Source organism: Cyclopterus lumpus, chromosome 8 (genome assembly GCF_009769545.1).
Source record: "Cyclopterus lumpus isolate fCycLum1 chromosome 8, fCycLum1.pri, whole genome shotgun sequence".
Taxonomy (NCBI): domain Eukaryota; kingdom Metazoa; phylum Chordata; class Actinopteri; order Perciformes; family Cyclopteridae; genus Cyclopterus; species Cyclopterus lumpus.
Genome location: NC_046973.1, coordinates 14979977 through 15002752, shown reverse-complemented (window position 1 = coordinate 15002752; position 22776 = coordinate 14979977). Strand labels below are relative to the sequence as shown.

The 22776-nt window shown below is 43.9% G+C and overlaps 4 protein-coding genes across 7 annotated transcripts; 1 reads left to right on the top strand and 3 right to left on the bottom strand.

Moving 5' to 3' along the window:
- Positions 1-596: 596 nt before the first annotated feature.
- Positions 597-3600, bottom strand: atf4b (activating transcription factor 4b). Its single transcript, XM_034540178.1, has 3 exons — positions 3428-3600; positions 2085-2540; positions 597-1933 (listed from the first exon to the last, which is right to left on the bottom strand). The coding sequence occupies exons 2-3, from the start codon at positions 2434-2436 to the stop codon at positions 981-983; spliced, it is 1305 nt and encodes a 434-aa protein (XP_034396069.1). The 5' UTR covers positions 2437-2540; positions 3428-3600; the 3' UTR covers positions 597-980.
- A 160-nt stretch (positions 3601-3760) lies between these two features.
- On the bottom strand, positions 3761-9207 carry LOC117735513 (muscle M-line assembly protein unc-89-like). Of its 3 annotated transcripts, XM_034540174.1 has the most exons (12): positions 9125-9207; positions 7822-7920; positions 7431-7577; positions 7205-7342; positions 6999-7100; positions 6736-6849; positions 6494-6589; positions 5706-5840; positions 5551-5622; positions 5230-5269; positions 4972-5023; positions 3761-4751 (listed from the first exon to the last, which is right to left on the bottom strand). In XM_034540174.1, the coding sequence occupies exons 2-12, from the start codon at positions 7888-7890 to the stop codon at positions 4007-4009; spliced, it is 1710 nt and encodes a 569-aa protein (XP_034396065.1). In that variant the 5' UTR covers positions 7891-7920; positions 9125-9207; the 3' UTR covers positions 3761-4006. The 3 variants fall into 3 exon arrangements, with proteins under 3 accessions (XP_034396065.1, XP_034396066.1, XP_034396067.1); XM_034540175.1 differs by lacking the exon at positions 7431-7577; XM_034540176.1 differs by lacking the exon at positions 9125-9207 and having other exon boundaries at positions 7760-7906.
- Positions 9208-10709: 1502 nt separating this feature from the next.
- Positions 10710-15617, top strand: napsa (napsin A aspartic peptidase). Of its 2 annotated transcripts, XM_034540179.1 has the most exons (9): positions 10710-10892; positions 11227-11380; positions 11605-11728; positions 12725-12843; positions 12991-13190; positions 13354-13476; positions 13656-13800; positions 13957-14055; positions 14873-15617. In XM_034540179.1, the coding sequence occupies exons 1-9, from the start codon at positions 10825-10827 to the stop codon at positions 15032-15034; spliced, it is 1194 nt and encodes a 397-aa protein (XP_034396070.1). In that variant the 5' UTR covers positions 10710-10824; the 3' UTR covers positions 15035-15617. The 2 variants fall into 2 exon arrangements, with proteins under 2 accessions (XP_034396070.1, XP_034396071.1); XM_034540180.1 differs by lacking the exon at positions 14873-15617 and having other exon boundaries at positions 10717-10892; positions 13921-14033.
- Positions 15618-17318: 1701 nt separating this feature from the next.
- On the bottom strand, positions 17319-21263 carry mief1 (mitochondrial elongation factor 1). Its single transcript, XM_034539059.1, is given in 21 exon segments — positions 17319-17977; positions 17979-18023; positions 18026-18382; positions 18384-18464; positions 18466-18530; positions 18533-18628; positions 18631-18673; positions 18675-18754; positions 18934-18988; positions 18990-19034; positions 19036-19097; positions 19100-19150; positions 19153-19212; positions 19572-19587; positions 19590-19730; positions 19732-19755; positions 19886-19903; positions 19905-19964; positions 19967-20082; positions 20290-20433; positions 21251-21263. Coding segments are annotated over 21 exon segments (1629 nt in total). The 3' UTR covers positions 17319-17920.
- Positions 21264-22776: the final 1513 nt, after the last annotated feature.

Genomic DNA, 22776 nt, shown 5'->3' with positions numbered 1-22776 from the left:
AGATAAAGATCACCCCTAAGCTATCTGGACGAAAGCCCGGACCAAGTACAGAGAGCACAGCCCGGGACAGTTGTAGGCTCAACGCACACATTTTTGTTAGTAATATTATTCAAGCTGTGCCGAGGCTCTCTTTATCCTTCTCTCGCATGCTCTTCTATTCACCCAGACTCCCATGACAAATGCATCAGAGTATTTTATGCACACTGTACACTTCAGCGAGTGTCCTAATTCCATGATCAGCAGACGGACAAAACACACGAGAACAAGTCAGCTCTATCAGAGAAGTCATTTTTAAGTTCGCATGACTGTCAGTTGATTGAATACGTGTGTGCAGCACGCCGCTGGTCATGCGGCTCCATTATCCTCATCCCAGTTTGTTGATGGACATCCACCAGCTCATTGTTACGCATCAGACCGGGAACAAAGCTTCTAGGTGCGGCATGAATTCGTGCTTTACTAATATAAACCTGCGATGTGATCAGTAGTGTCCATATGCCTTATTAACTAGCATTTATGAAGTTGTACACGGTTTGGGTCAAGCGATGCTAATCATGTATATTACTGTTGCCCCAGAAGGAATCACACCAAATGACTCATTCATTGTAAGACTCTTTATTAAGAGATTTATAATACAGATGGTCCAGTTATACTACAATACACAATTATTAAAATACATCATACTGGCAGGTTACTGAAGTCCAGCGATGAGAAACAATTACATACATTAGACATAAATTCAAGTTTATATACTGAATGGAAAATACTTGTTTCCATATAACCACTCCAAACATGATAAAAGTATTCTATAATTTAATACCAGTGTTTGATATATATAAAAAAGGAACAGCGGTATTCTGAAGAAAATTGTGGATCCAAGACTTACTGTTTGGACAGAAAACATTTTACTTTACTTATACTTGCTTGTATTAAATAAAATCTTTCTTCTGCTTTCACACAATATATGTTGATAGGTCCGACCACTAGGGGTCAGCACCAAGACCTTTGTGTGTCCTGGCCTGGCACACCTCCTCCATCAGCTCTTTCAGGTACTCTATCTCCCTGGCCAAGGAGTCGGCTTTCTCGGTCAGCTCCAGGTTCTTCCTCTCCAGCAGACCATGCTCATCAAGAAGTGAACCCTGCTCTTTTCTCTTCTTCTGCCTGTAACGCGTGGCGGCCGTCTTGTTCTGCGCCATCTTCTTCAGTTTCTTGGCTTTGGGGGCCTTCAAAGTAGCCCTTGCTTCTCCATCTGCATCGCGGGGGGACTCAACATTGACACTGGGGGCACTGGGAGATGGTGGACTAGCTTTGTATGTGGGCTTTGGGTATGGTCTGCTTATGGAGGAATGAACGATTTGTGAGGTGGTGGTGGTGATCCCGATTTCATTTTTGGGAGCCAGGACAAGGACGATGCTGGTCGGTGAGAGGGAGAGTACAAGCCTCGGGAAAACTGAAGCTACCACTGGCTTCACCTCACTCTCCGTGATGTCAACTTCACTGCCCAAGTCGAGGGTGTAGGCTGGGGAGGAGGGAGAATCAACCAAGGGGGATGGGGGGTCTGGAGAAGCGGGCTCAGATTTGATTTCCAGCTCCTGTTGTGGCTCAGGGACACGCAGGGGAAAGCCGGGACAATCCTGTACGTCAATGTAGGATTCAGGCTCATCCACTGTAATGACAGAATGATCGGAGCTGACCAGAGGGGTTGGGGGAGGTATACTTGGAAGAGAAGCAGAGGGGAGACTTGAGAGAGCAGGAGTTGAGAAGCAGGGCATTGGGAGGGAGTCAAGCTCCATGGGGCAACCCAGGGAGGCTAGGAGGTCTTCTGGACAGCTCGGGGACTCCTCAGTAGGACTGCATGAGCCAATCAGAGAGTCCAGGTCAAACTCGGACAGATCCACCCTCTCAGCCATCCAGTCCAGGTCACCGAACATATCCTCTGTGGAGGCAAATGAGGCAGTATATTAATGAGCTGTCTGTATTCCTATTACACTGGTTGTCTACACTAAGAGATGGTGCTCATGTTTCAAATGTGTTAATAAGGGTTCTTAAAAGATTGCAGTTTGATTAGTATTTTACAAAGTCATTACCTTTGCGGTCATCTGAGGCGGCCTGTCTCAGCTGACCAGGGTGGCCCAACCAGGGGAGGGAGAGCAGGTCAGACTCCATCCCAGCTTTGTACCCCTGGAGGAGGACGGCCGGTGGCGAGGGAGGCGGAGAGTAGAAGGGAGGAGGAGAGGAGGAAGAGGACAGCGATGAGGTGAGGGGCGACGCAGGGGAAGCGTCGCCCTCCAATGAGGTTCTCCCTCCTTTCTGTTGTTCTTCTTGGTCAGGGCGTGAAGTTGAGAAGCTCATGGCGTCAGCCATGGGAGAGGAAGGTCCCCAGAGAAGGGCCTCCATGTCTTCCAGGCCAAACTGTGAGTTTGTCATCATCGTGGTCATAGTGGCTGTTGTTGGTCACGAACAGAGTGTGCGAAGAGGATAGGATAGTTCCGAACTCTTTTATGCTGTCGAATGCCGCAGCAGTGAGGGTTTCCACATAGGACCTGAGGATAGGGAAAGAAATGACAAAGTTGTGGTGAAACACTAAACTTGTATAAACATACTTACATTAATAAAGCCTATAAACATTCTTTCCTCCTCTTTAATAGTGAACTGAATATATTTGAGAAGTAAACAAAACAAAGTATGAGGGGGTAATTCTGACATTTTATTGACCACACAACCAATCCATTTATACAGAAAATAATCGACAGATGTATCCACAATGACGACAATAGTTACTCGGCACTAATACAGTGTCGGTGTGAAAATAATGATTCCGATCTGAAAAAGGCAGATCCCATTTCTGGCGCAACACTGCCCCCATCACTGCAGTGCACCTGCGAGACGTCACGTGTTCCCACCCAGCTGCCAGTCTTGTGACTCTGACGTCAGTCCGCGTTCAGACAGGGTCACAGGCCACGCCCACGACGTCCTCCCTCGCCATTAACAGACACGTTTTGTTCTCAATACGCCGACACGAAGCCGCCATTTTGACACAAAAGAGGAAACGAGCGGCCGCCACGCAGGCACTCGTGGCAGCAACACCGACGGTGTATACAGACGTAGAAACTCAGTCCTTAACGACTAGATTGGCTTTAATGGTCCCGGTACATCGACTCAAATACAACCTGTAACATCTCGTATTGACTACACCTTTTACTTCATGTCAGTATCTAACCCTGAATTACAATACAGCCCCACGTCATTATATCAAACCATACGACGCTTTAGAATAAGTAATTATATGTAAATGTCAAACTCATTTAAACTGGAATTATATACGATACAGCTTCGTGCTCTCGGTAACGACGGGCCGCTGAGGCGCGCGGACACAGTAGCCCGCGCGCTGTCATCGACAAAATGCGATAAAGAAAATAATAATACTTACGACATGTTTCTGATTTGGAGGTGACTCAGTGCACTGGCTGGATGCACTGTTTTGTTGGCGGCTGGGTAGCGGCGCACTTTTACACTGCCATTTCGGCCAATAGAGCGATGTTCGTCAATGATGTTACTTCGTTTGTTGTTTCTCGGAAAAGAAGATGGCGCGTGTTGTGGCACGGTCTTGATATAGTTCAAGCGATGACTGGAGGTATCCTTCCGCACTGCCCACTTTATCACTCCGCCATTGTATGTGTTCCGCATACAGCGCATACTCTACTGACGTCCTAAGAAGTAATCACTGGTACGAGCACTATTATTTGAATAAAGAGACGTTTTTATTTATCACAGCCATGAATGATAGTTCAACAACAATCTTGAACTTTCTTTAAATAGTAGATATTGTAAGTAGTCACACATAAATCCAAATATATAAATATCTATCACAATATAAAATGTGTATTCAAATACAAAATAAGGAATCTATTCTTCACTCTGTATATCTCGCTCACACACACACACACACACACAAACACATGAACACGTAAACACACTCACACACACACAGTTATGTGTTCTCTTCATTTCAACTAAACATTTCCCACATACGATTCAGGTTATGCAGTTCTTCCTGCAGATTTTCAGCCAGCAGGCGAACTCGGCCCGAAAACTTGCTTTTACTCGACTTCTTCAGCTTCTGGCTGTCCTTCCCCTTAAAATACAGATCCATTTCGTTGGCAAAAGCCAGAAGCAGTCTCTCCGACGACATCCCACATGTGTAAGCAGGAGAAGTCCCCCCGTTCTGGTTTATTTTATTGCTTAACACAAACTGTGACAGGTGAGCCATCTTCACTGAATCCGTCTGGGCTCCCGCCCTCTGTAACCTGGCAATGTCGTGCCTCTGAATTTCATTCATCCCACCAAGGATAAAGCCCAGGCAGTGTTCCAGATCGACAACGTTTGCCTTGTAATCGTATACAAGTTTCTCAACTGTCATCCTATTCACAATCTCCTTCTTGGCCTTGGCAGCGTGGGCGCCTATGCCTCCAGCGGACGCCACCATACCAGCACCGATCACTGTCGCAATCAGCGAGGCGCCCAAGGTCACCGGAGCGAAGGCGATACCCAGGACTGCAGTCATCCCTCCGACAGCACCCGTGGTGCCCCCAGCGATGTCTATGGTTTTGCTCTTCTTCTTCATCTTGTCCATGTTGTCGGAGATGGAGCTGAACTCCGTGATGATGTTCCGCATGCTTTCATTGCGCTTCATCATGAGGAGGTTGTAGAGACGCAGGGCCTTCCTCACGTTCATCGCCCCCTGGCAGAACAATCTGCAACGGGTCAGTGACGACAAAACCGTCTCATTCAGTTCAATTGATTCTAGAATAGTTTATTCAATTAACTTTCATTGCTATTCAACTGTAGCTATCTATATTTTGCATGCTCCAAAGCAGTTTTTGTTTTCCCCCTCAAGAAAACAGATCTAACAGCACAAAAATGACACCACTTGTGCACACGAAGGAATTCATATGATGGTTTCTGTGTGGTTACCTCATTTCCTCCTCTATACTGAGGCCGTACACTGATGAAGTCAGATCAGATTCTGTTGGAGTGACAGCACAGAGATGGATTAGCTAACGAACAATTTGATCCTTGGGATGCTCCCTTTTGCATGGTGACAGATTTATTTATTGCACATTTCCTTTCGAATGAATGAGTACAAATTATTGGCAGTCCATACAACTTGATGCTTCTTTAGGCTTCAAGAAAACACAATATCTATCTAGAAAGCAAACATGTTGCACTTACTTGATACTCTTTTCAACCATCTCAGCATCCCATTGATGTCCTGAGGAAAACAGTTCATATTTCTATCAGAAATCTGTCACAGAATCCACCCTTGTTTACTTTTATTCGTATTTTGTATAATTTAGTCATAATTGCTTTATTTTCTGTTGGTTGTTGTGTAAACACCAATTGTTTATTATAGATGTATAACTATGATTGTTATACTTCGTATGGCCTCTCATGTGGGGAGTTTTGTTTTACAAGACACATTTGTCGTGGAGACATTACATTTCATTCATGAAACTTCCTCAAACTCAATTCCAAACTGATAAAAGGCTGTACCTCTGCATCCTCACTGGTCTGTGGATAAGGAGAGTAGTACACCGACTGGACAACTGTCGTCTTCCTGAGCGACTGCGAGTGTTTAACAGACACAGATTAATGGATCGGCATTGAATTAGAACAAAACGTTGTCCGTGTCGTGATCTCCATCTCACCAGCTTATCTACGTCCTCCGGCAGGACGTCCAGGTAGGGACGGTGCTCGATCTTACTGTACGCTGAATCCAAATCCAAAAGTTCCTCTGATGAAGGAGGGGGAGGCGGGCAGAAGGACGGTGGTGGTGGTCTGGTCTGTAATAAACAAAGAAAATGTTGTTGTTAATCAACTCTACTGCACAAAGATACAAACACAGCATTGAGACAGAGTACACCATTGATACATAAATGGTTTTGTGTCTTCTCCACACTTCCAGGAAGAAGATCTTGCTCTGGAAATACAAATATTGTGTTGTGTTTGAAGCTTTGCTCTCAAGCTATGAAATGATTTGACTGGGAAGGAGGCAGATTTATTTTGACTTCCCAATTAGATTGATATTTTAAATTAAATAATGGAGGGAATTAAGTAAGTAATAGTCCACCCAACACGATAATGGGTTTGTCATTAAAAATGACCTTCTAAACTAACTAAAAAGAGAGCCTTCTCTTTGTAGAGAGGATAATCACAGCATTTGACTTAAAGGTCTAGGAGACTCTTCAACCAATCGTCTCAGTTTATAGGTGAAATCACTTGTTTAATCAACTTGGTGCACCAAAGGTGAATTGTACTTCCTGTTAAGTGTACAAACAGCACTTGGGCCGGCCCTACCGAAATCTGCATTTCAGGCTGAAAAAAGAAGCAAAACATGTGGAAGTCTTATTTTCTATGACAGCATAATAAATGCACACGTTTCTGTGCACCTTTTGTGTCAGGGTTCATCACCTGAATTCTGCGGTGGCTCTCATACCTTTGTAGGCGAGGTTCCAAACAAAGAGGCAGAGCTGGATAGGGAGGACCGACCGGGTCGAGGTGGAACCGCAGGTCTCTCTTTGCCGCTTGCGGCCTGAAAACCAAAGATGTAACAAAGTGGTTACACAAGACAAAAACATTCAACATATTCCAATGTTGCTGAGCTTTCGTGCTGTTGATTGTAGATTAGGAATATTTACTCATGAGTCCATAATGCATAACCTTTAGCTTGCAATTTACCTTTGTACTACCAGACTTGCAGAGGTTCACCTCTTCATCAGAGAGAGCTGGTGGGACTGGAGATTGTGGCATAAAGCTGAAGTAGGAATAACTGGATTGCTGACTCTCATCAGTCTATCCAAGATATTAACAAGACAGAAAAAAAAAACATTATTGAACACATTGCAGGTGATAAAAACCATATTAATATATATATATATATATATATATATATATATATGAAGGGAATGTCAATCCCATTCAGATGTGTCTCAAGTATTTACCTCAGATTGTGGCTTCATTGTAGAGCTTCTAGAAGCGATTGAGGGGGGAGGGGGGTGTTGGGGCCGCGGCGGGGGAGGAGAGGGGGTTCTCTCAGTAGGACTCTAGCAGAGAGATTAAGGACGTAAGATGCATCTTGTGAGAAGACACACACGCAGCAGTCTTTTAAAGAATAAAATGAAGCTTGTTATTTTGTGTGTGCCCTCACAGTTGGCTCAGAGATTGAAGTCGTGTAGGGATTGCCTGCGTCGATTGTGGGTTTCCTGGAGATCATACTCATGCTTAGTGGTGGTCTGGGAGGCCGAGGCCTCTTATAGTCTGACGAATATTCACCGATGGGGAAGTGCTGATGACAGAGAGAAAAGAAAAAATGCATGCATGCTAATTAATACGCACTACCATGACTTAATGCTTGTGACAGTATCCCCACTCACCAGCACATTGGCTGTATTGCTGCTTGTGTCTGCATAGTAAACACTGTTGTTGTTGTCTTTGCACTGAGACTTTGGTTGTAATCTCGACCTGGGACGAGGCACAGGCTTGACTTTAACCTCTGACGGGCTTTCATCTGTGACAGACGGCTGAAGATAAAACAACAACATCAGTGAAGCAACATTTCTAGTAGTGCATGAGAATATAGCTCAATAATAAGAGAATAAGAGAAAGCTCAAAGGGAAATCATCAAGTCTATTCAAGCTCAAGGATTTCTATTTTTCTCTCCCTCTAAAGACAAAACAAAGGCGATAACAGGAAAAGGACACACCGAACACCACACAGTGAGTAATGCGTTCAGATGAACCGCTTGGAACGGGAACTCGTGTTTACCACTGGCTCCTCCGGGTCTTCGTAGGCCAACTGTGTGACGTCAAAGGAGCTGGTGATAGTGGACTTCATTGGGCCCTTTGTCCTGGGGGGTTTGGGCAACTATGGGGTTAAATAGTGGAATAAATTAATTGTCTGATAGTAGAACTATATAATAGCAAAGGCTGCCAGACATTCAGTTATTGGTTTAAGAATACTATCTATGCACTGTATCACTGTGCTGTCCTTCTCTTTGTACATGAATACATACAAACAATACATTGTATATTTGCTCTTCAGCAACTCAAACCCCTAAACATATTTAAGTGAATGGTTACGACATATATCCCTTGTTTAATTTATGTTTTTTGAATTCTGTAATAGTGAAGAATTAGATCCTGACGACCAGACCTAAAGGCCTTTTTAATGTCAGTTGATGTCGTGCTTTAGTGCTACGTATTTCCTCATTTTTAACGTAGTTTTTGACGTTTTCCTAATCTAATAACCTAACCTAATGTTTACAAAAGCAATATGCAGGAAACCCCACACACCCAACACGGCTAAATCCACCTGCATTGTAATTGATGCTTCTCATTTATTACACATTTCAATGGACGCAAATTCAGTTTGAAACATTTGGGCTTTGCAGTATATTAATGTAACATCAATAGAAACATATTAATTACAGTAGTATCACGAATGTTGCAGCTGGTAAATATGGGGCTCCTTTCAACTTTATACAGGTATCTTAATCCTTAAAAATACATCAGAATTGATGAGTGGATTTATATTTTTTATGAAGTAAAGTTCAAGTACCTCAAAGTTGTACTTGGTTACATTCCACCACTGCATGCATGTGGATTTAGCCGTGTGTTTCTGAATCTCTGAATGTGAGAGGTGAAATGATACATCTTCTTAAGTTAGCGTCTGTATCCTTTAGGCACAACTCCTTTATAAAAAGACATATTTGACTATTCATACACAACAGAAAGAGCTGATTCGTACCATCATGTTTATCACTTATCGGGCCTCTTTATTTCACTGTTACGTTTGATCCTTTATTTACGGATCCCCTAAGAAATGGCCCAACGATTGCTCCATGCCTGTACATGCCTTCACTCTCTTTAGGCCATAAATTGTCATAAAGAATGTGTGGGTGAACCCTCTTTTTTAACAAAACCTCTCCACAGGCACTTGATAGACTTACAGCCATGACTTGCAGGCTTACCCTGGCTGTAGCCATCACCACGACATGCCAAACACCATCACCACGACATGCCAAACACCACCCGTAACTCTAAGGTAACCCTGAAGTTGAGTGGTTTACCTTGTGGGGGACCTGCTTTTCTGAACAGCTCGTACTCTGGTTGATGGTGATGCACGGTGTGTGTCGATTTCTTGTGTGTATACCAGTCTTAATGTCAAAGTCTTTGTGTTTTAACGGTTTGGAATGTAATAACTTGTTCAACAGGCTAAGGGAGTGTCTGTTTTGCGATGTTCTCCGCGAATGCTTGCAGGCTTTGTCATGAGCTTTTCAGAAAGGCCGACGTGGTTCCGTGGATGACTCATCTTGAATTGGTATTTGCTGTTGTTTGGATCGTGATTGCATGTTACTGAGTGACATATTTAGTTTAATGTTAAATTAATACATTTTAATCAACATAAGATAAGATAAGATAAGATAAGATAATCCTTTATTAGTCCCTCAGTGGGGAAATTACAGGATTACAGCAGCATTGCTCACAGTAATAAGTAAAACAAGTAGTATAATAACAGAAATAAGATAAAAGAGTAAAAAACAAGAAGAATATTATATATACAGACAGAGTAGAAATAGAATAAAGTGGATAAAGTGTATAAAATAAATTTAAAAATTAAAAAGTACTTAAACGTATTAGTATTGCACAACTGGGCTAAAGTAAGTGCTGTTCAGTGCGAAGTCCAAAGTGTTCAAGTGTTTGTGGCCTACTGGGAGCTCAGCTTGTTGTACATCTTGGTAATGTTGCTTGTTAGATGAGAAGATTGATACCACTCTCCTGGCTGTACGCTAAATATATAGCTGGAGCCAGCAGAGGGTTAGGTCAGCTTAGCATAAAGAAGGTAAATGGGAGGAAAGCTAGTCAAAAGGAACATTCAGTTTAAAGTTCATCAAAGCCCCCTTCACATATGCACTTATGTAGACGTTACCCGGAGGAGCTCTAAGCAGACAACCCCCTGTAAAACTGGGAATTACACTGTGTTTTTTTTCTGGATTAAGCAAAGAAAATATAACATGTTCCCCAGGTTTAACAAAATATGCTATTGGGTTGCATTATTTAACAGTTATAATATTGTGAAATTATAAATATAATCATTGAATTTGAGCTGACTTTCAATAAAAAAAAACAGTACTGTAGTGTAACTTCACATGTTATTATAATATTATTTGATATAATGTTGTTTTTGACTATATATGAAAGTATGTGACTATAAGAAAGTGAGGAAATTATTGCTGAGAAATGGGTCTATCTCCGTGCTTTTGGGCCGTACAAGCCCTCGTACCGTAACACCATGAATAGAGGTGCATTACATTTCAAGCGCCGACCCACATGACCGCAGTTTGATAAAGCCGAGGCCAAGTACTTACTTCCTTACTTCCTCACTAGGATTTAGTCTGTGTGGTTGTAGGTTTAGACATTCTCTGTGGAAAGGTGTTCAGTGAACTGTGAAAAGAACCTTTTCTATTATATTTCCTCAGCTGCAGTTTCAAACACAATGTGCTAGTATGTGCCCTATCAGTCTTTTCACAGACAACTCGTGACCCCCTCGAGTCCGCCGGTTTGTGATGCGGCATGATGAGCCATCTTCTTCCGCCAATAGGAGCGCCCCACTGATTCTTTTCCTCCAATCACTGCACCACATAACGGGGCGGAGGGGGGAGCCGAGTAAACCGGAGCGCGTTGGTTAAAATAGTGCTCTGCGTTTTGTGCGCTCGCTACAATCAGAAACGTTTCAAAAGAGTTTGCAATATTTCTCCCGAGGACAGAAATGACACGACTGAAGATATTAAGTGTCATCGGGGCGCTGCTGATAGCCCACAGCGCCGCCATAATCAGGTAAATACTTCTTACTCAGCGACGAGAGTGCAGCTAATATTGACGTCACATTACAACCTGTACGATTTCATAGCGACAGACAAGTGGTTGAATGCAAGTTAATGTATGCGCGCCTGTGCGTGTGATAACTTCCTTGTTTGGTTCTCCGGTAACGTTTGCCCAACGTGTTTCCAATTATGCTCCGAGTGTTTTACCTGCAACTACGGTCTCCCCGGCGCACGTAAACACGTTTAAAACTTCGCGTGAAATATAGACGCGGGCGCGCTCTAGTAAGGAAGTCTTTTGACGCGCGCGTGATGACACTAAATTCCATAAGTGCGTTATCTGGTTGCAGAGTGCCGCTTCACAGAACCAGAAGCCTGCGCCGCCTGATGAGCGACAATGGGATGTCGGTGGAGGAGCTGCGGGCTTTAGCGAGGAGCCCCGGGGCGCCGGACAGCGCCCCGTCCGCCGAGGTGCCCGTGGAAAGGCTGACTAACTTCATGGATGTATGCATTACACTTCAATTAGTTAAAGCCCCCTTTTCCAGCTGAGTGGGAATGATGGATTAGATTTGGACATCCAAGGTGTCATAGGTGTTTTTTTGTAAATAACAGAGGGGACAACACAGATGAAATATTTGTATATTGTAGTTACACCTGTGCACTTAATGGTGATGTAGTGGTGGTCTCACAGCAGATCTCCGTCTCGTCGTCGTATCCCCCCCCCCCAGGCCCAGTACTATGGGAGCATCAGCATCGGCACCCCTCCGCAGGACTTCACGGTGCTGTTTGACACCGGCTCCTCCAACCTCTGGGTGCCCTCCATCCACTGCTCCTTCTTTGATGTGGCCTGCTGTGAGTGACTCGTCTACATCTGTTGACCACTTCCTGAGAGCCGCTATGCCGCTATGCCGCTCCAGCGGCGCTGACTAAAATAACACACTTCTTCTTCTTCTTATTCCTTTTTTAGAATTTGCTTTTTATATCTGAAGTTTGCGTGCAACATTTGAGCTGTATGTTGCGTCTGTCGTTTCCATGACCTGTAACGGTTATCCTCAGGGATGTACAACTAACTAACCTCAGGAATGTATAACTTAATTTACACATCAGCGTTCTGGCATAAATGTGGTCTCAGTACAATACAGTGTATAATATTACAACGTACAGTATATTTCACAAACATTACAAGGACTTTCCCTGTGTCCTAAAAAAATGATGTGAAACCAAACCGTGACCTTTTGAACGAAATGTCTTTTAACAATATGAAAGAAAAGACTTTCATAACAGCCGATCACTTTAATCTAATGTTTAGAGGTGTGTGTATAGACACTTTTGAAAGATTCAACGAAGGGGACACATCAAGACATCATGACTCTACTCATGATAATTAACTGCATGATTTATAGCTTAATTGATTATTCGGTGTAATAAATAATGTCAAATAAACAACTTTAAACAATCTAATATTGATAAATCACTGTAACTTGTAACCCCAAATACAAGTAAAAGGCCCCACCCCTCCTCCTAAGACCTCCAGATTAAAAGAGACACAAAACTATTATTTTAGTAGTTTTGCATCTCTTTATAAGTTGTTTGTTGCCTCTTTAGAGTTTATAAAAAAAAATTTGTACTCCTTTTAACTTTCCAACATGAAATGTTAACGGCCACTTCATCCAAAGATTCTGATACTAACAAGCAAACTACCTGGCACAGTTTAACTCAGGTACGGGGCGGAGGCACCCCTCTGGCTCTGCTTTCAAACTATTAGCGGCGTACTGTCACTAACATTATGTGTAGTGAATCCATAAACACTGTACAATCTCATTTTGATGGATTGTGCTCTCTCGTTAGGGCTCCATCGTCGCTACAACTCGAAGAAGTCGAGCACATTCGTGAAGAACGGCACAGCGTTCTCCATCCGGTACGGCCGGGGCAGCTTGTCTGGCTTCATCAGCGGAGACACTGTCTCCGTGAGTTAGAAAAACACTCACATGCGCTCGTCTGTTTAACTGCAATTCCTCAATTTTGGGGGTCACGCCATTCCTATTAATTCATTAAAACACTCTTTTTTTTCTTCTTTTTTCTTCTTCTATTCCCATTGCCGCCTCTCCATGCAGGTTGCAGGACTTCCTGTTGCTGGCCAGCAGTTTGGGGAAGCGGTGAAGCAGCCCGGCATCACGTTTGCAGTGGGCCGGTTCGATGGGGTCTTGGGCATGGCCTACCCCTCCATATCAGTAATGAACGTCACCCCGGTGTTTGACACGGCCATGGCTGCCAAGCTGCTGCCCCAGAACATTTTCTCTTTCTACATAAGCAGGTCGGTGTCTTGACTTGAAGCAGCGTGGAAGAACCGGCGTGAATTATATCAATAATAATAATCTAATCGGTCAGCCGGAGAATCGTTGGTCAGAGGGGGTGTTGTGTTACATTATGGGACTGTTGGGGAAGTTATGTCTGTCCACCCCCACCCCGCCTCTTAGAGACCCGACAGCAGCAGTAGGAGGAGAGCTGGTGCTGGGTGGGACCAACCCTCAGTACTACACCGGAGACCTGCACTACGTCAATGTCACACGAAAGGCCTACTGGCAGATCAAGATGAGCGGGTGAGAAAGAACCCTGTGTGGCTATTATTGTTATAATTATTGTTATTGTTACAGGGAACTGGAATAAAGAAGGCTCACTTTGTTCTGTGTTGGTCATTGACGCAGTTCTCATATTGCCAATCCATGTAACTGAAACATTTATTTGTGATGCCTCTTGTCCTTTTCGCCCCGCCCTGCAGAGTTGACGTCGGCAACCATCTGACTCTCTGCAAAGCTGGTTGCCAGGCGATTGTCGACACGGGAACTTCCTTAATTGTCGGGCCCGTGGAGGAAGTCCGGGCGCTGCACAAAGCCATCGGAGCGCTGCCCCTGCTGATGGGAGAGGTAGTGTGAAAACAAAGCCCCTAGACCTCAAGGTGCACTCTGCTATCCCAGATGTAACTTTTCAAACCTTCCCCGGAGCACTGGCTCACTTTGGGTCTGTCCCTTTTATTTTCTCTTTAGACCCTTTCAGCACGTTCTCCTCTCCCTCTGCTCTAGTACTGGATCGACTGCAAGAGGATCCCATCGCTCCCAGCCGTCTCGTTCAGCATTGGAGGGAAGATGTTTAACCTGACCGGAGAAGATTATATCATGAAGGTAGAGTCCCACAGGGAGGACATTTTAATTTTGTCCCTGCGAGTTGTTTAAACAAATTAAAAGGTTGTGTTCCCCCTTCAGGGTCAATAAATGCACACATGAGGGTCTTTGGAAGATATTGATAATATATCCAGAATATAATGCAATCCAATACCAGCGTCGGGCAATTTAATATTTTAACATTTTAATATTTGTATTCTTGTCAACAGCGTACCAAAGCCAACCATGTATTCGTTGATCATTTTTACAACAAGCAAACGCCTCGTGCTTATTCTTCTGTGCCATCGAGTGCCTCTGTTATTGTATTATAAAATGTCTCAATGAGTCACATGGCACGGTGTCCCGTAGGGATGAACATGGGCGTTGGAGTTCATTGGGAGTCACTTCAATAGACACTCTCTGGCAGTGTCAATGCTGGCGCACATTAGTGTTTTAAGGCATGGACTTGATGTACTGGTCTGTGTTATATTGAGAGGTTTTTAATATCCCATCTCCTTTTGGTGTATTGATACAACCCCTCACATTAGATTGTACAAGTGTATCTATGTAACTAGAGTTTGTCTTGAATGGGTTGACATCTAAATCCATTTGGAAAAAAGAATTGGTCGCTCTAATTGTCCCTTAGTGTTGGCGATGGGGGACAAAATCAGCCGAAACTCGTTCTATATGGTCAATGTGGAGAGGAGCAACACCTCTCTCTCTCAATGCACACGTGAACATGGCAGTACTGTATTCAGACTTGGGTTAAACGTGTGGCCCAATCTTTTTACAAGTATCTTTTTCAAACCTGAAAATGCCTCTCTCCTATTTGATGCAGGGGTCTCAGAAGGGTGTATCAATCTGCCTGTCGGGCTTCATGGCCATGGATATCCCGCCTCCAGCCGGGCCCCTGTGGATCCTGGGTGATGTATTCATCGGGAAGTACTACACCGTGTTCGACAGGGCTGCCGACCGCGTGGGGTTCGCCCCGGCCAAGTAGTTGACTGGACGCCGTGTGTATTCCAAGCAAAAGTTAAATTTCATCGTAAGTTGTTGTGTTATTTTCTTTTGCAGCAATAAAAAAAGCATAGAGTGGCTGCTGTTGTATATCACCGCAGGACCTGGCTCGCCGCGTAAATCTCTCACATCTGCTTGGAATAATGAGGTTTCCATGACAATATGGCTGCTGATGAGCAAGTATGGATTATGCATTAATGAGCAAGTATGGATTATGCATTAATGTCCATCAACACATTTAGTAGGCTGGATGTTTGGTCCCACTGAACAAAGGGACGGCTTAACTCTATTGCACTTTTCGGTTAGAGCTTCATCTTCCGATATGGCAGGATTTAATCATACCTATGCATTTTGAGATCTTGTGCCGTTTACTTTTTGTAATATAGATGCTTGGGCGGAACAAATGCAACGTGAGCTTTGAGTTGGAATGTAGTTTCATTCCCAGTTGCCAATGTCTAACGATGGATGTTATAACTGGGGCTGCTTGTGTTTACTGATGGTATCTCACCTATGTGGATTTTATACCAAATCCGACTGAATAAAAGTTATGTCAAATTTTTTATGGATTCATTTACACTGACATTCCGTCTTTCAGACTCAATCTGTAGAAGAAGAAAAACAAGCACAGATAAACCTACAGAATGTAACTTTTAATGAAGTATACAAAGTGCTGCAGGGTTCAACTAGAGCTGAACTAAAATAAAATAAAATACATAGCATGCAACAAAGACTATGGCTAGTATGAATTCCACAAGGTACAGGTAGTGATCTACTTTGTGTTTTTGTTTTGCAACAATATTACAAATCAGCAGCGATTTGTAGCATAAACTTAATATGCAAACAAAGACCTCCTGTGGCTTCACTTTAAATCACATCCAGAACAAAGCACTTAATGAATCACAAGAAGTGACGCTTTACACGTTGAATTGATGCAAATAAATAGTCGGCTCTTATTTTTGGTTACAAATGTACAATAAATACAAAAATAGTCACCGGTTGGTTTCTCCGTTATTATCTGGATGATGATTGTTTAACTGAATGCCCGACCGGACTATAAACAACCCAAAACCCTCCCTCCGTATTGCACACTATACAAACTGGGGACCGGGGGGAGAAAGTTGCTCCATATCGCTGCATTTATTTTGTCATTCTAAGGCTAAAAGTGTGAACAAAAAGCAACTATGTGGTTCTATCTCGGACAACAGGTTTCAGGGCATTCATTGAAACAGACAAACTGACCCAAACATCGGCCATCAAAACTGCTTTTACGTAAAGGATCTGAGTAGCACCTGTAATCTATTAACAATACACTTAGACCGGACCTCCCTGCTAGTCGTGATCTTCACCACAGGTCATGCTGTTCCTGTCCTGTGTGTCATGGCCTCGCTGACTGCACTAATCCGGGTCTGGTGACCTACTCCAGACAGACTGGGCGCTTCTACATTAAATCAGGTTCAATGTGGATTTGATATTTGAACAGAGACACCGATACCAAACTACAGAGGCTCCGTGCCCTCACTGCAATCAGGCCAGGGAGTAAATACTGAGAGGACTTCACCAAACCGTGAACATTATTTCCGTGTTTACAGCAGTGTGTCTGTGGTCTCATCAAACTGCGCAGAGACAGATGCTGAAAAACTGAAGTGAGGATCAAGGGTAATGTTTAAATGAACGCAAAAACCTGAAGCACTTTTAGAATGTCCTACTGAGGCATCTTCGAACAATTACTAACATTTGACAGTGCAAAACAACCTGTGATGGAGGTCGTAGATAAAGCATATTGAACCTGTGCACCAAAGCAACAAATGAGACTGAAGAAGAAACCTCCTCTTCATAAACAAAGAGCAGCTCTGTATTAGACGGACAGTCACACGAAAACATTTTCTGTTCGCACTAAAATAAGTGAGAGAAAACGGTGGCGCTGCGCTGTTCACGTTTCATAATCACACATCAGACGTTTCCATAAATGGTGGTACGTTTCGAACTTTGCATCCGATTCATAGTTCAACGGTGGGAAATGGTACGAATAGACAACATATAGCTCATTGTATATTCACTGGTTTGATTCTAGATTATGTAGATAACACATGCAAGCCGCACACATTCCAATCACAGCCTGTGTTCTCCAAAGGTTCCTGGAAACATGGAAAGCACACATTTTGAACACAGCCAATGTATTAATGAAGCTATTCAAAACACCTTGATTTCAAACCGAACTCTATCAGACCACGAGCGCTATTTCAACAAAAAGGAGCATGAAAAGACGGTTTACTTGTCTCTTTGGGCAGATCAACAATTTATTCGCTTTTTTGGGTTGGCATACACACAATCAACGTCACACGCCATCCCTTGACACAGTGGCTAAAAACAGAGTTAACGACATTTAACACGTCTGTCCTCCTGACACATCTCCAACGGGTTCAAAAAAGCTCAAAGATGGTGGAGGCGTACATTTTGATATGGAGCCGACCAATGCAGCGTTCCATACCTCCATCCCAATTCATTAGAACCCGAACCGCATGTCTACTCTTAACTTCATTAATACAACGGCTTTAGTAAGAGCTCCAATGGGCCTTCACTTTCAAAAAGATTAATAGTATTGGCATGATCACCCCACAGCTTTTATGTCAAGGCTCCCACGGATCTCAAGACTAAGTAACTGCTATGGTGTGTGTGTGTGTGTGTGTGTGTGTGTGTGTCACACACTTTCTCACTGATGGCATTTAAGACTGAAGAGACCAAGGATGAGTCCATGCTGTTTTTTATTATTTTTTCTCCCCAGGAACCTTATTATGGCTCAAGGTCACCATTGCTCACAAAACAATGTCGATGCCCCGTTGCTGTGTAGTGATGTTCTTGTACGAGGTCGTCAGGGATGGGGCGGCTGGGCCACAGCAGTTCTCAGCAGCTCCTCGGGTTCCGAGAGGGGCGCAGTAGAGCGTATACCCCAGCTCGTCCACTTCCTGTTCAGTGTCAGTTCACAGAATAAGTTAACTTTAGGGCTGAGGGCACAAGGCAGCCTCCCTGCCTCTAAATGTCCCACTAGTGCTCGCTGCAGCTGCAGGAATCGGTCGGCCAGTGCCTCCTGGGTCCAGTCGCCTTCTTTTTCGCAAAGCAACAAGATGGCATTGGTGAGCTGGCTGGCATTGAGCCGGTTTAGGGAAGGGTTGAGCTTGCATACGGCCTTCGCCAGCTTCAGGCAGGCGCATCGGCAGCCTCCGTCCTCCTGGTCCAGGGCCCTGAGTCGTGCCGTCTCAGGCACGCGGAAGCTCTGCCGCCACAGGTTTTCGTGCCGCTCTGCGGCAAGTCGGTGTGGTTTAGCAATCAGCGAGGGTTCCGTCCTCCATCACAAGCAATGGTAGGAGTCACGTACAGTTTCGGTCCGTCTCGTACTGCACCTCCAGGGTCAGTGTTTTCGGAGGGAACCACAGGACGAATTATGTAATCGAGCACAGTCCCTATAGCTGGCCAGTTGATGAGCCAGCCACAACCTTGTCAAAGACCTCAAGGGACATGATTTAGGGGAGGAGGTAACCTCCGACCATGCAGCGGTCCCAGTAGCTGCTGTTCCGTGGAAATACTCCAAATTCTCCCTGCGGATGAGCCAGAAACCTGGAACATTTCATGATGGTGTCCTCCCCGGGGATGGACGACCACAGGTTCTTCTCCAAGATAAGAGGCACCATGAGCTGGGCGTGGTCCGCTCGTCACCACCTAAAAGATGGAAGGAGGTGATAAAATGGAGAAAAGCATGGCAGGCTGAAGAAGTTCACAAACCAAATACTTTCTGAAAGTGAAGCAACTATCAAATGGATGCGAGACGAAAAGTAAAGTTTTGGCTTGGAGTTCAAATGAAGACTCCTTTGTCTAAATGTAAGCAACCTCTTACCTGCAGGTCATCATACAGACTGCCACTCAGGTACATCTCTCTGAGAGGGCATGTCAGGCAGTTTGGCATGAAGGAACACTCTGAGTTCGGCACAGGATGTCCAACGCTGCCCTCCTTGCCACAGCCTGCTCCTCAGAAGGGATGTTTACATTATTTGGTAGAACTCCCACAAATGTTCCTGCAGGGACAGACGCATTCGGGCCCGCTGCAATCTGACTGAGTGGCGCCACAGCCTCCCACAGCAGCTCGACCCACGGCCCTACGCATACAGTCTGAGGAGATTAGAAGCAATTGAACGTTTTGAAAAAGGAGTTAGTGGGCAAAGTAAAAGACATGAGGCATGAGTTTGTTTTCAAATTATGAATACTAAATTTCACTTCTACAGTATCTGAGAAAGTATACCATTAAAAAAGGTTTAACTACATCATATCAAAACTAATATAAAACAGCTAGCTGACTAACAACAGCACTGCAGGGAGCCAACACCCACTGTAAAGGAAGAGCAAGAATCCTCCAGATAGGCGGTCTGTCAACAAATAAATGACAGCTGGCTGAAAGTCTAAACCACAAAAATAAGCAGATCAATACTGCATATTACAACATGGAAAGAAAGGGAAAAAATTGCCTTTACCTGGTTCAAAAGCATGGTGGAGGAAGTGGGCAGAGTCTGTAGAGACCTGCTCACTGTGGACTTCATGTCATGGTTCAGGACCCGTGGTGACGAACCCATCCAGGCGGGCTCCTCCCAGCTTCTCCTTCCCGTCGGCTCAATATTGGTGGGGCTGGTGGAGAGCGCTTATGGCACGGTCGTACATCTGCACGACAAAGAGTTACCGAGCACACCTTTCACGTTGGTATGGATGTTGACGCTCATCATCAAGACACGTCAGTGAAAGGGTTGGGAAGAAAAAATAAAACGTTGGGGATAAATCGCCCCTTACTTACTCTTTTGACAGCAAGCGTTTGCAATGCCAAGCATGGCTGCTCCTCCCACTCCCAGCACAAGCTTGGCATCTGGAAAGCATGAAAGTCAATGGCTGTGCCAATCCCATTGTCATCTTTCTTCCCTTTACGGTCTCCATTCCACCCCTGCCATCCTACGACTGCAAACAAAGAGGCTGTTACATGTACGTCAACGTGTTCTTACTCATGACCTGTGATCTTTGTCCTATCCTAGCAAAACTGAACAGTCCACCATCCCACACAAAAATGTCTAAAGCTAAACAATGTCACTGCTCCCATGAAGAATATTTTCTTATTTGGAAACCCACCTGGGTGATGCACCTCCAGATGACCTTTAACCCACCTGTAGATGACCCCGGGACCCTTTTCCCCCTACATAAGCCCACCCAATCGGCTTTTGAGGAAGAACTGGCCCCTCCTCAGTGCGTCCTCCTTGGCTTCGGGTAGTGTCAGGGCTTGGCAGCGTGCGAAACTCGCGAGCCACGGCGCAGCAATAGTAATTGCGGTCAGTGTGCTGAAGTTGACGCCCCCTGCGCGGAGCAGCGCCCGGTACAGCTCCCAGCACAGCACAGCGAGACCAGCCGCCCATTAGAGACTACACATGGAGAGGGGGGACACCCTGGCTCCTGGGGAAAGGGGAGCAGAAGTCATGCGATGAAGGAACTGGCGTGAGAGAGACAGCAACTTTGTAATAGGATGACACAGCAACCGTATCTACAATGTTAGAAAGGTCATATGGGCCAGAAATTCTGGTCATCATGCTGAAACCATAATTATCAAAGGGTGTACCTGGTAGAAAGTGAACGTGAAGTCACAGAAGAGTCAATGCAAGAGTTTGCTCCTGTAGAGATTCCATTTATCTGAAATGTTTATACATTGCACTTCGAAATCCTTTTTTAAATTTGCTTTAAGACCTTGGGTTAACTTTCACTCTTGGTTGCTTATCACACTGTTCTTAATATTTAGGGAGTATTTAGGGAGACAAAAAGCAGAACATTCAGAGTTCATTTCATGACTAATGCAGCAAATATTTTTTGTTCAAGCCATCTCTGCTCGGGAGGAAGTAGGTAACAGCAAAGCCCCCTTCTTAACAAGTGTGAAAAACACCTGTCAGGTTGTCTGTTGGGACAGTGTCGGCGTGTAGAGACTGTGACGCTGGTTCACGTTAGCAAACTCCAAATGTGACCACGTAGCTTCACACCGTGTCTCACTGTCTACCATATTACCAACGACTGTTACGCGACCACGCACTCTGCCCACCGTGAAACGACAGCCCTGTGTAATCTCCCGAGGTTACTGAGTCTCAAGAAAATGGCTGTCTGGACGGAAAGTCACACACTGTCTCACTCTTGATTCGCATGTAGCTTAACATGCTATATTAGGCCGCCAGGCTACAAACGCGCTGACCTTACCTTCAGCCCCGCCTCAGACACGTGACACGCTCACGAGACAACGGTACGCGATGAAGAGGCACGCAATAACACGAGCATACGAAGCGTAACAAACTCACGTTTCAGAAATTAGACCAAATAGGGTGTCTTCAGCTTAAGACAGAGGTAGAGCTCAGGCTCAATCCGGGGGTCAGATTCGACAGTGACAACCGGAAACAAATAGTCTACTACTCATGTACTACATCCGGGTTGTTTTAATTGTGTTACTATAGATTTTAGATATGAGATATAACTGATTTATTATTACTTTATTCTTTACTAATGATCTGTTTGCTACATCTGATAGAATCCATACATAGAGCATTCAATAATTATTAATACAAATGTGTTTGGGAAGAGCGACATGCTTCAAGAGCTTCAAATATTCTAGGATTGGTTTAAAGGACCAATGCTGCTGAGCTATTTTCTGTAGTTCACTGACCATGCCTTTGATGAAATGTCAATATTTATGTTATTATGAGCATTTCTCTCCCTTCATAGATGTGTTGCTTTGAAAAAAAAATGTTTTATATATGTTATGTTCTGAACATTATGTAATGTTGGTGGTACTGGTGACCCAACTTTGCAGATTAAGGCAGAGTTGTTCCACTTTCAGCTTATTATTCAGGAATGCAACAATGACGCACTGATAGGTTGTTGGAGAATGATATTGAGCAATCAGATCTCAGGTTTTGCAAGGACACAGGTCTTGTGATTCCAATAGCTGATTTACTGAATACAAGCAGTATTCAACGCACACTTTTTAGCTGTGCCGGGGGACCGATGACTGTTTGAGAGCACTATGATCAGAGGCTCCAGGAAACAGGTCCTATTGACCTTGTCAGTAAGACATCCAAATGGTGCCTTACAGCTGCAACAGTCAGCATTAAAAAGAGGAATGAAACATAATCCATATGACTTTCCCAGAAATCCTTTATATACAAAGACTGTTATAAATCAATACAAATACTTTGATTGTATTAATGACAGTACACCATTTAAGGATTAAAACAAATATTTTCTTTCATGTTATCGGTACATAGTTTGAAAAATATGTGTCCATACACTTTGTTTTACTTAAACCTTTTGTGCATTCTCAATTTACAGTTACATCAATATGAAAGCTTTACCACTATGAAATGAAACCAACTCTTCAATTTTAACATTTAAGAAACAACTGCTTATTTACTTACTATAACCTCAAATTCAAATCCTCTGAGACATCCATTTAAAAAAAAAAAACTGAAGGGTTTAAGTTTGAGATAGGATTAAGGACTGTGGAAATAGACAATAGTACTAATATTACTTGTAATGATTATAAACACTCAAAGCTGGATGAAAGTAAAAAAATATGGATTATTGAGGCATTTTATGGTTAAAATCCATATTGTATATTTCTCGTTGGCCCCATTATTACAAGTGTATCACATCCTAGGGCCTGTA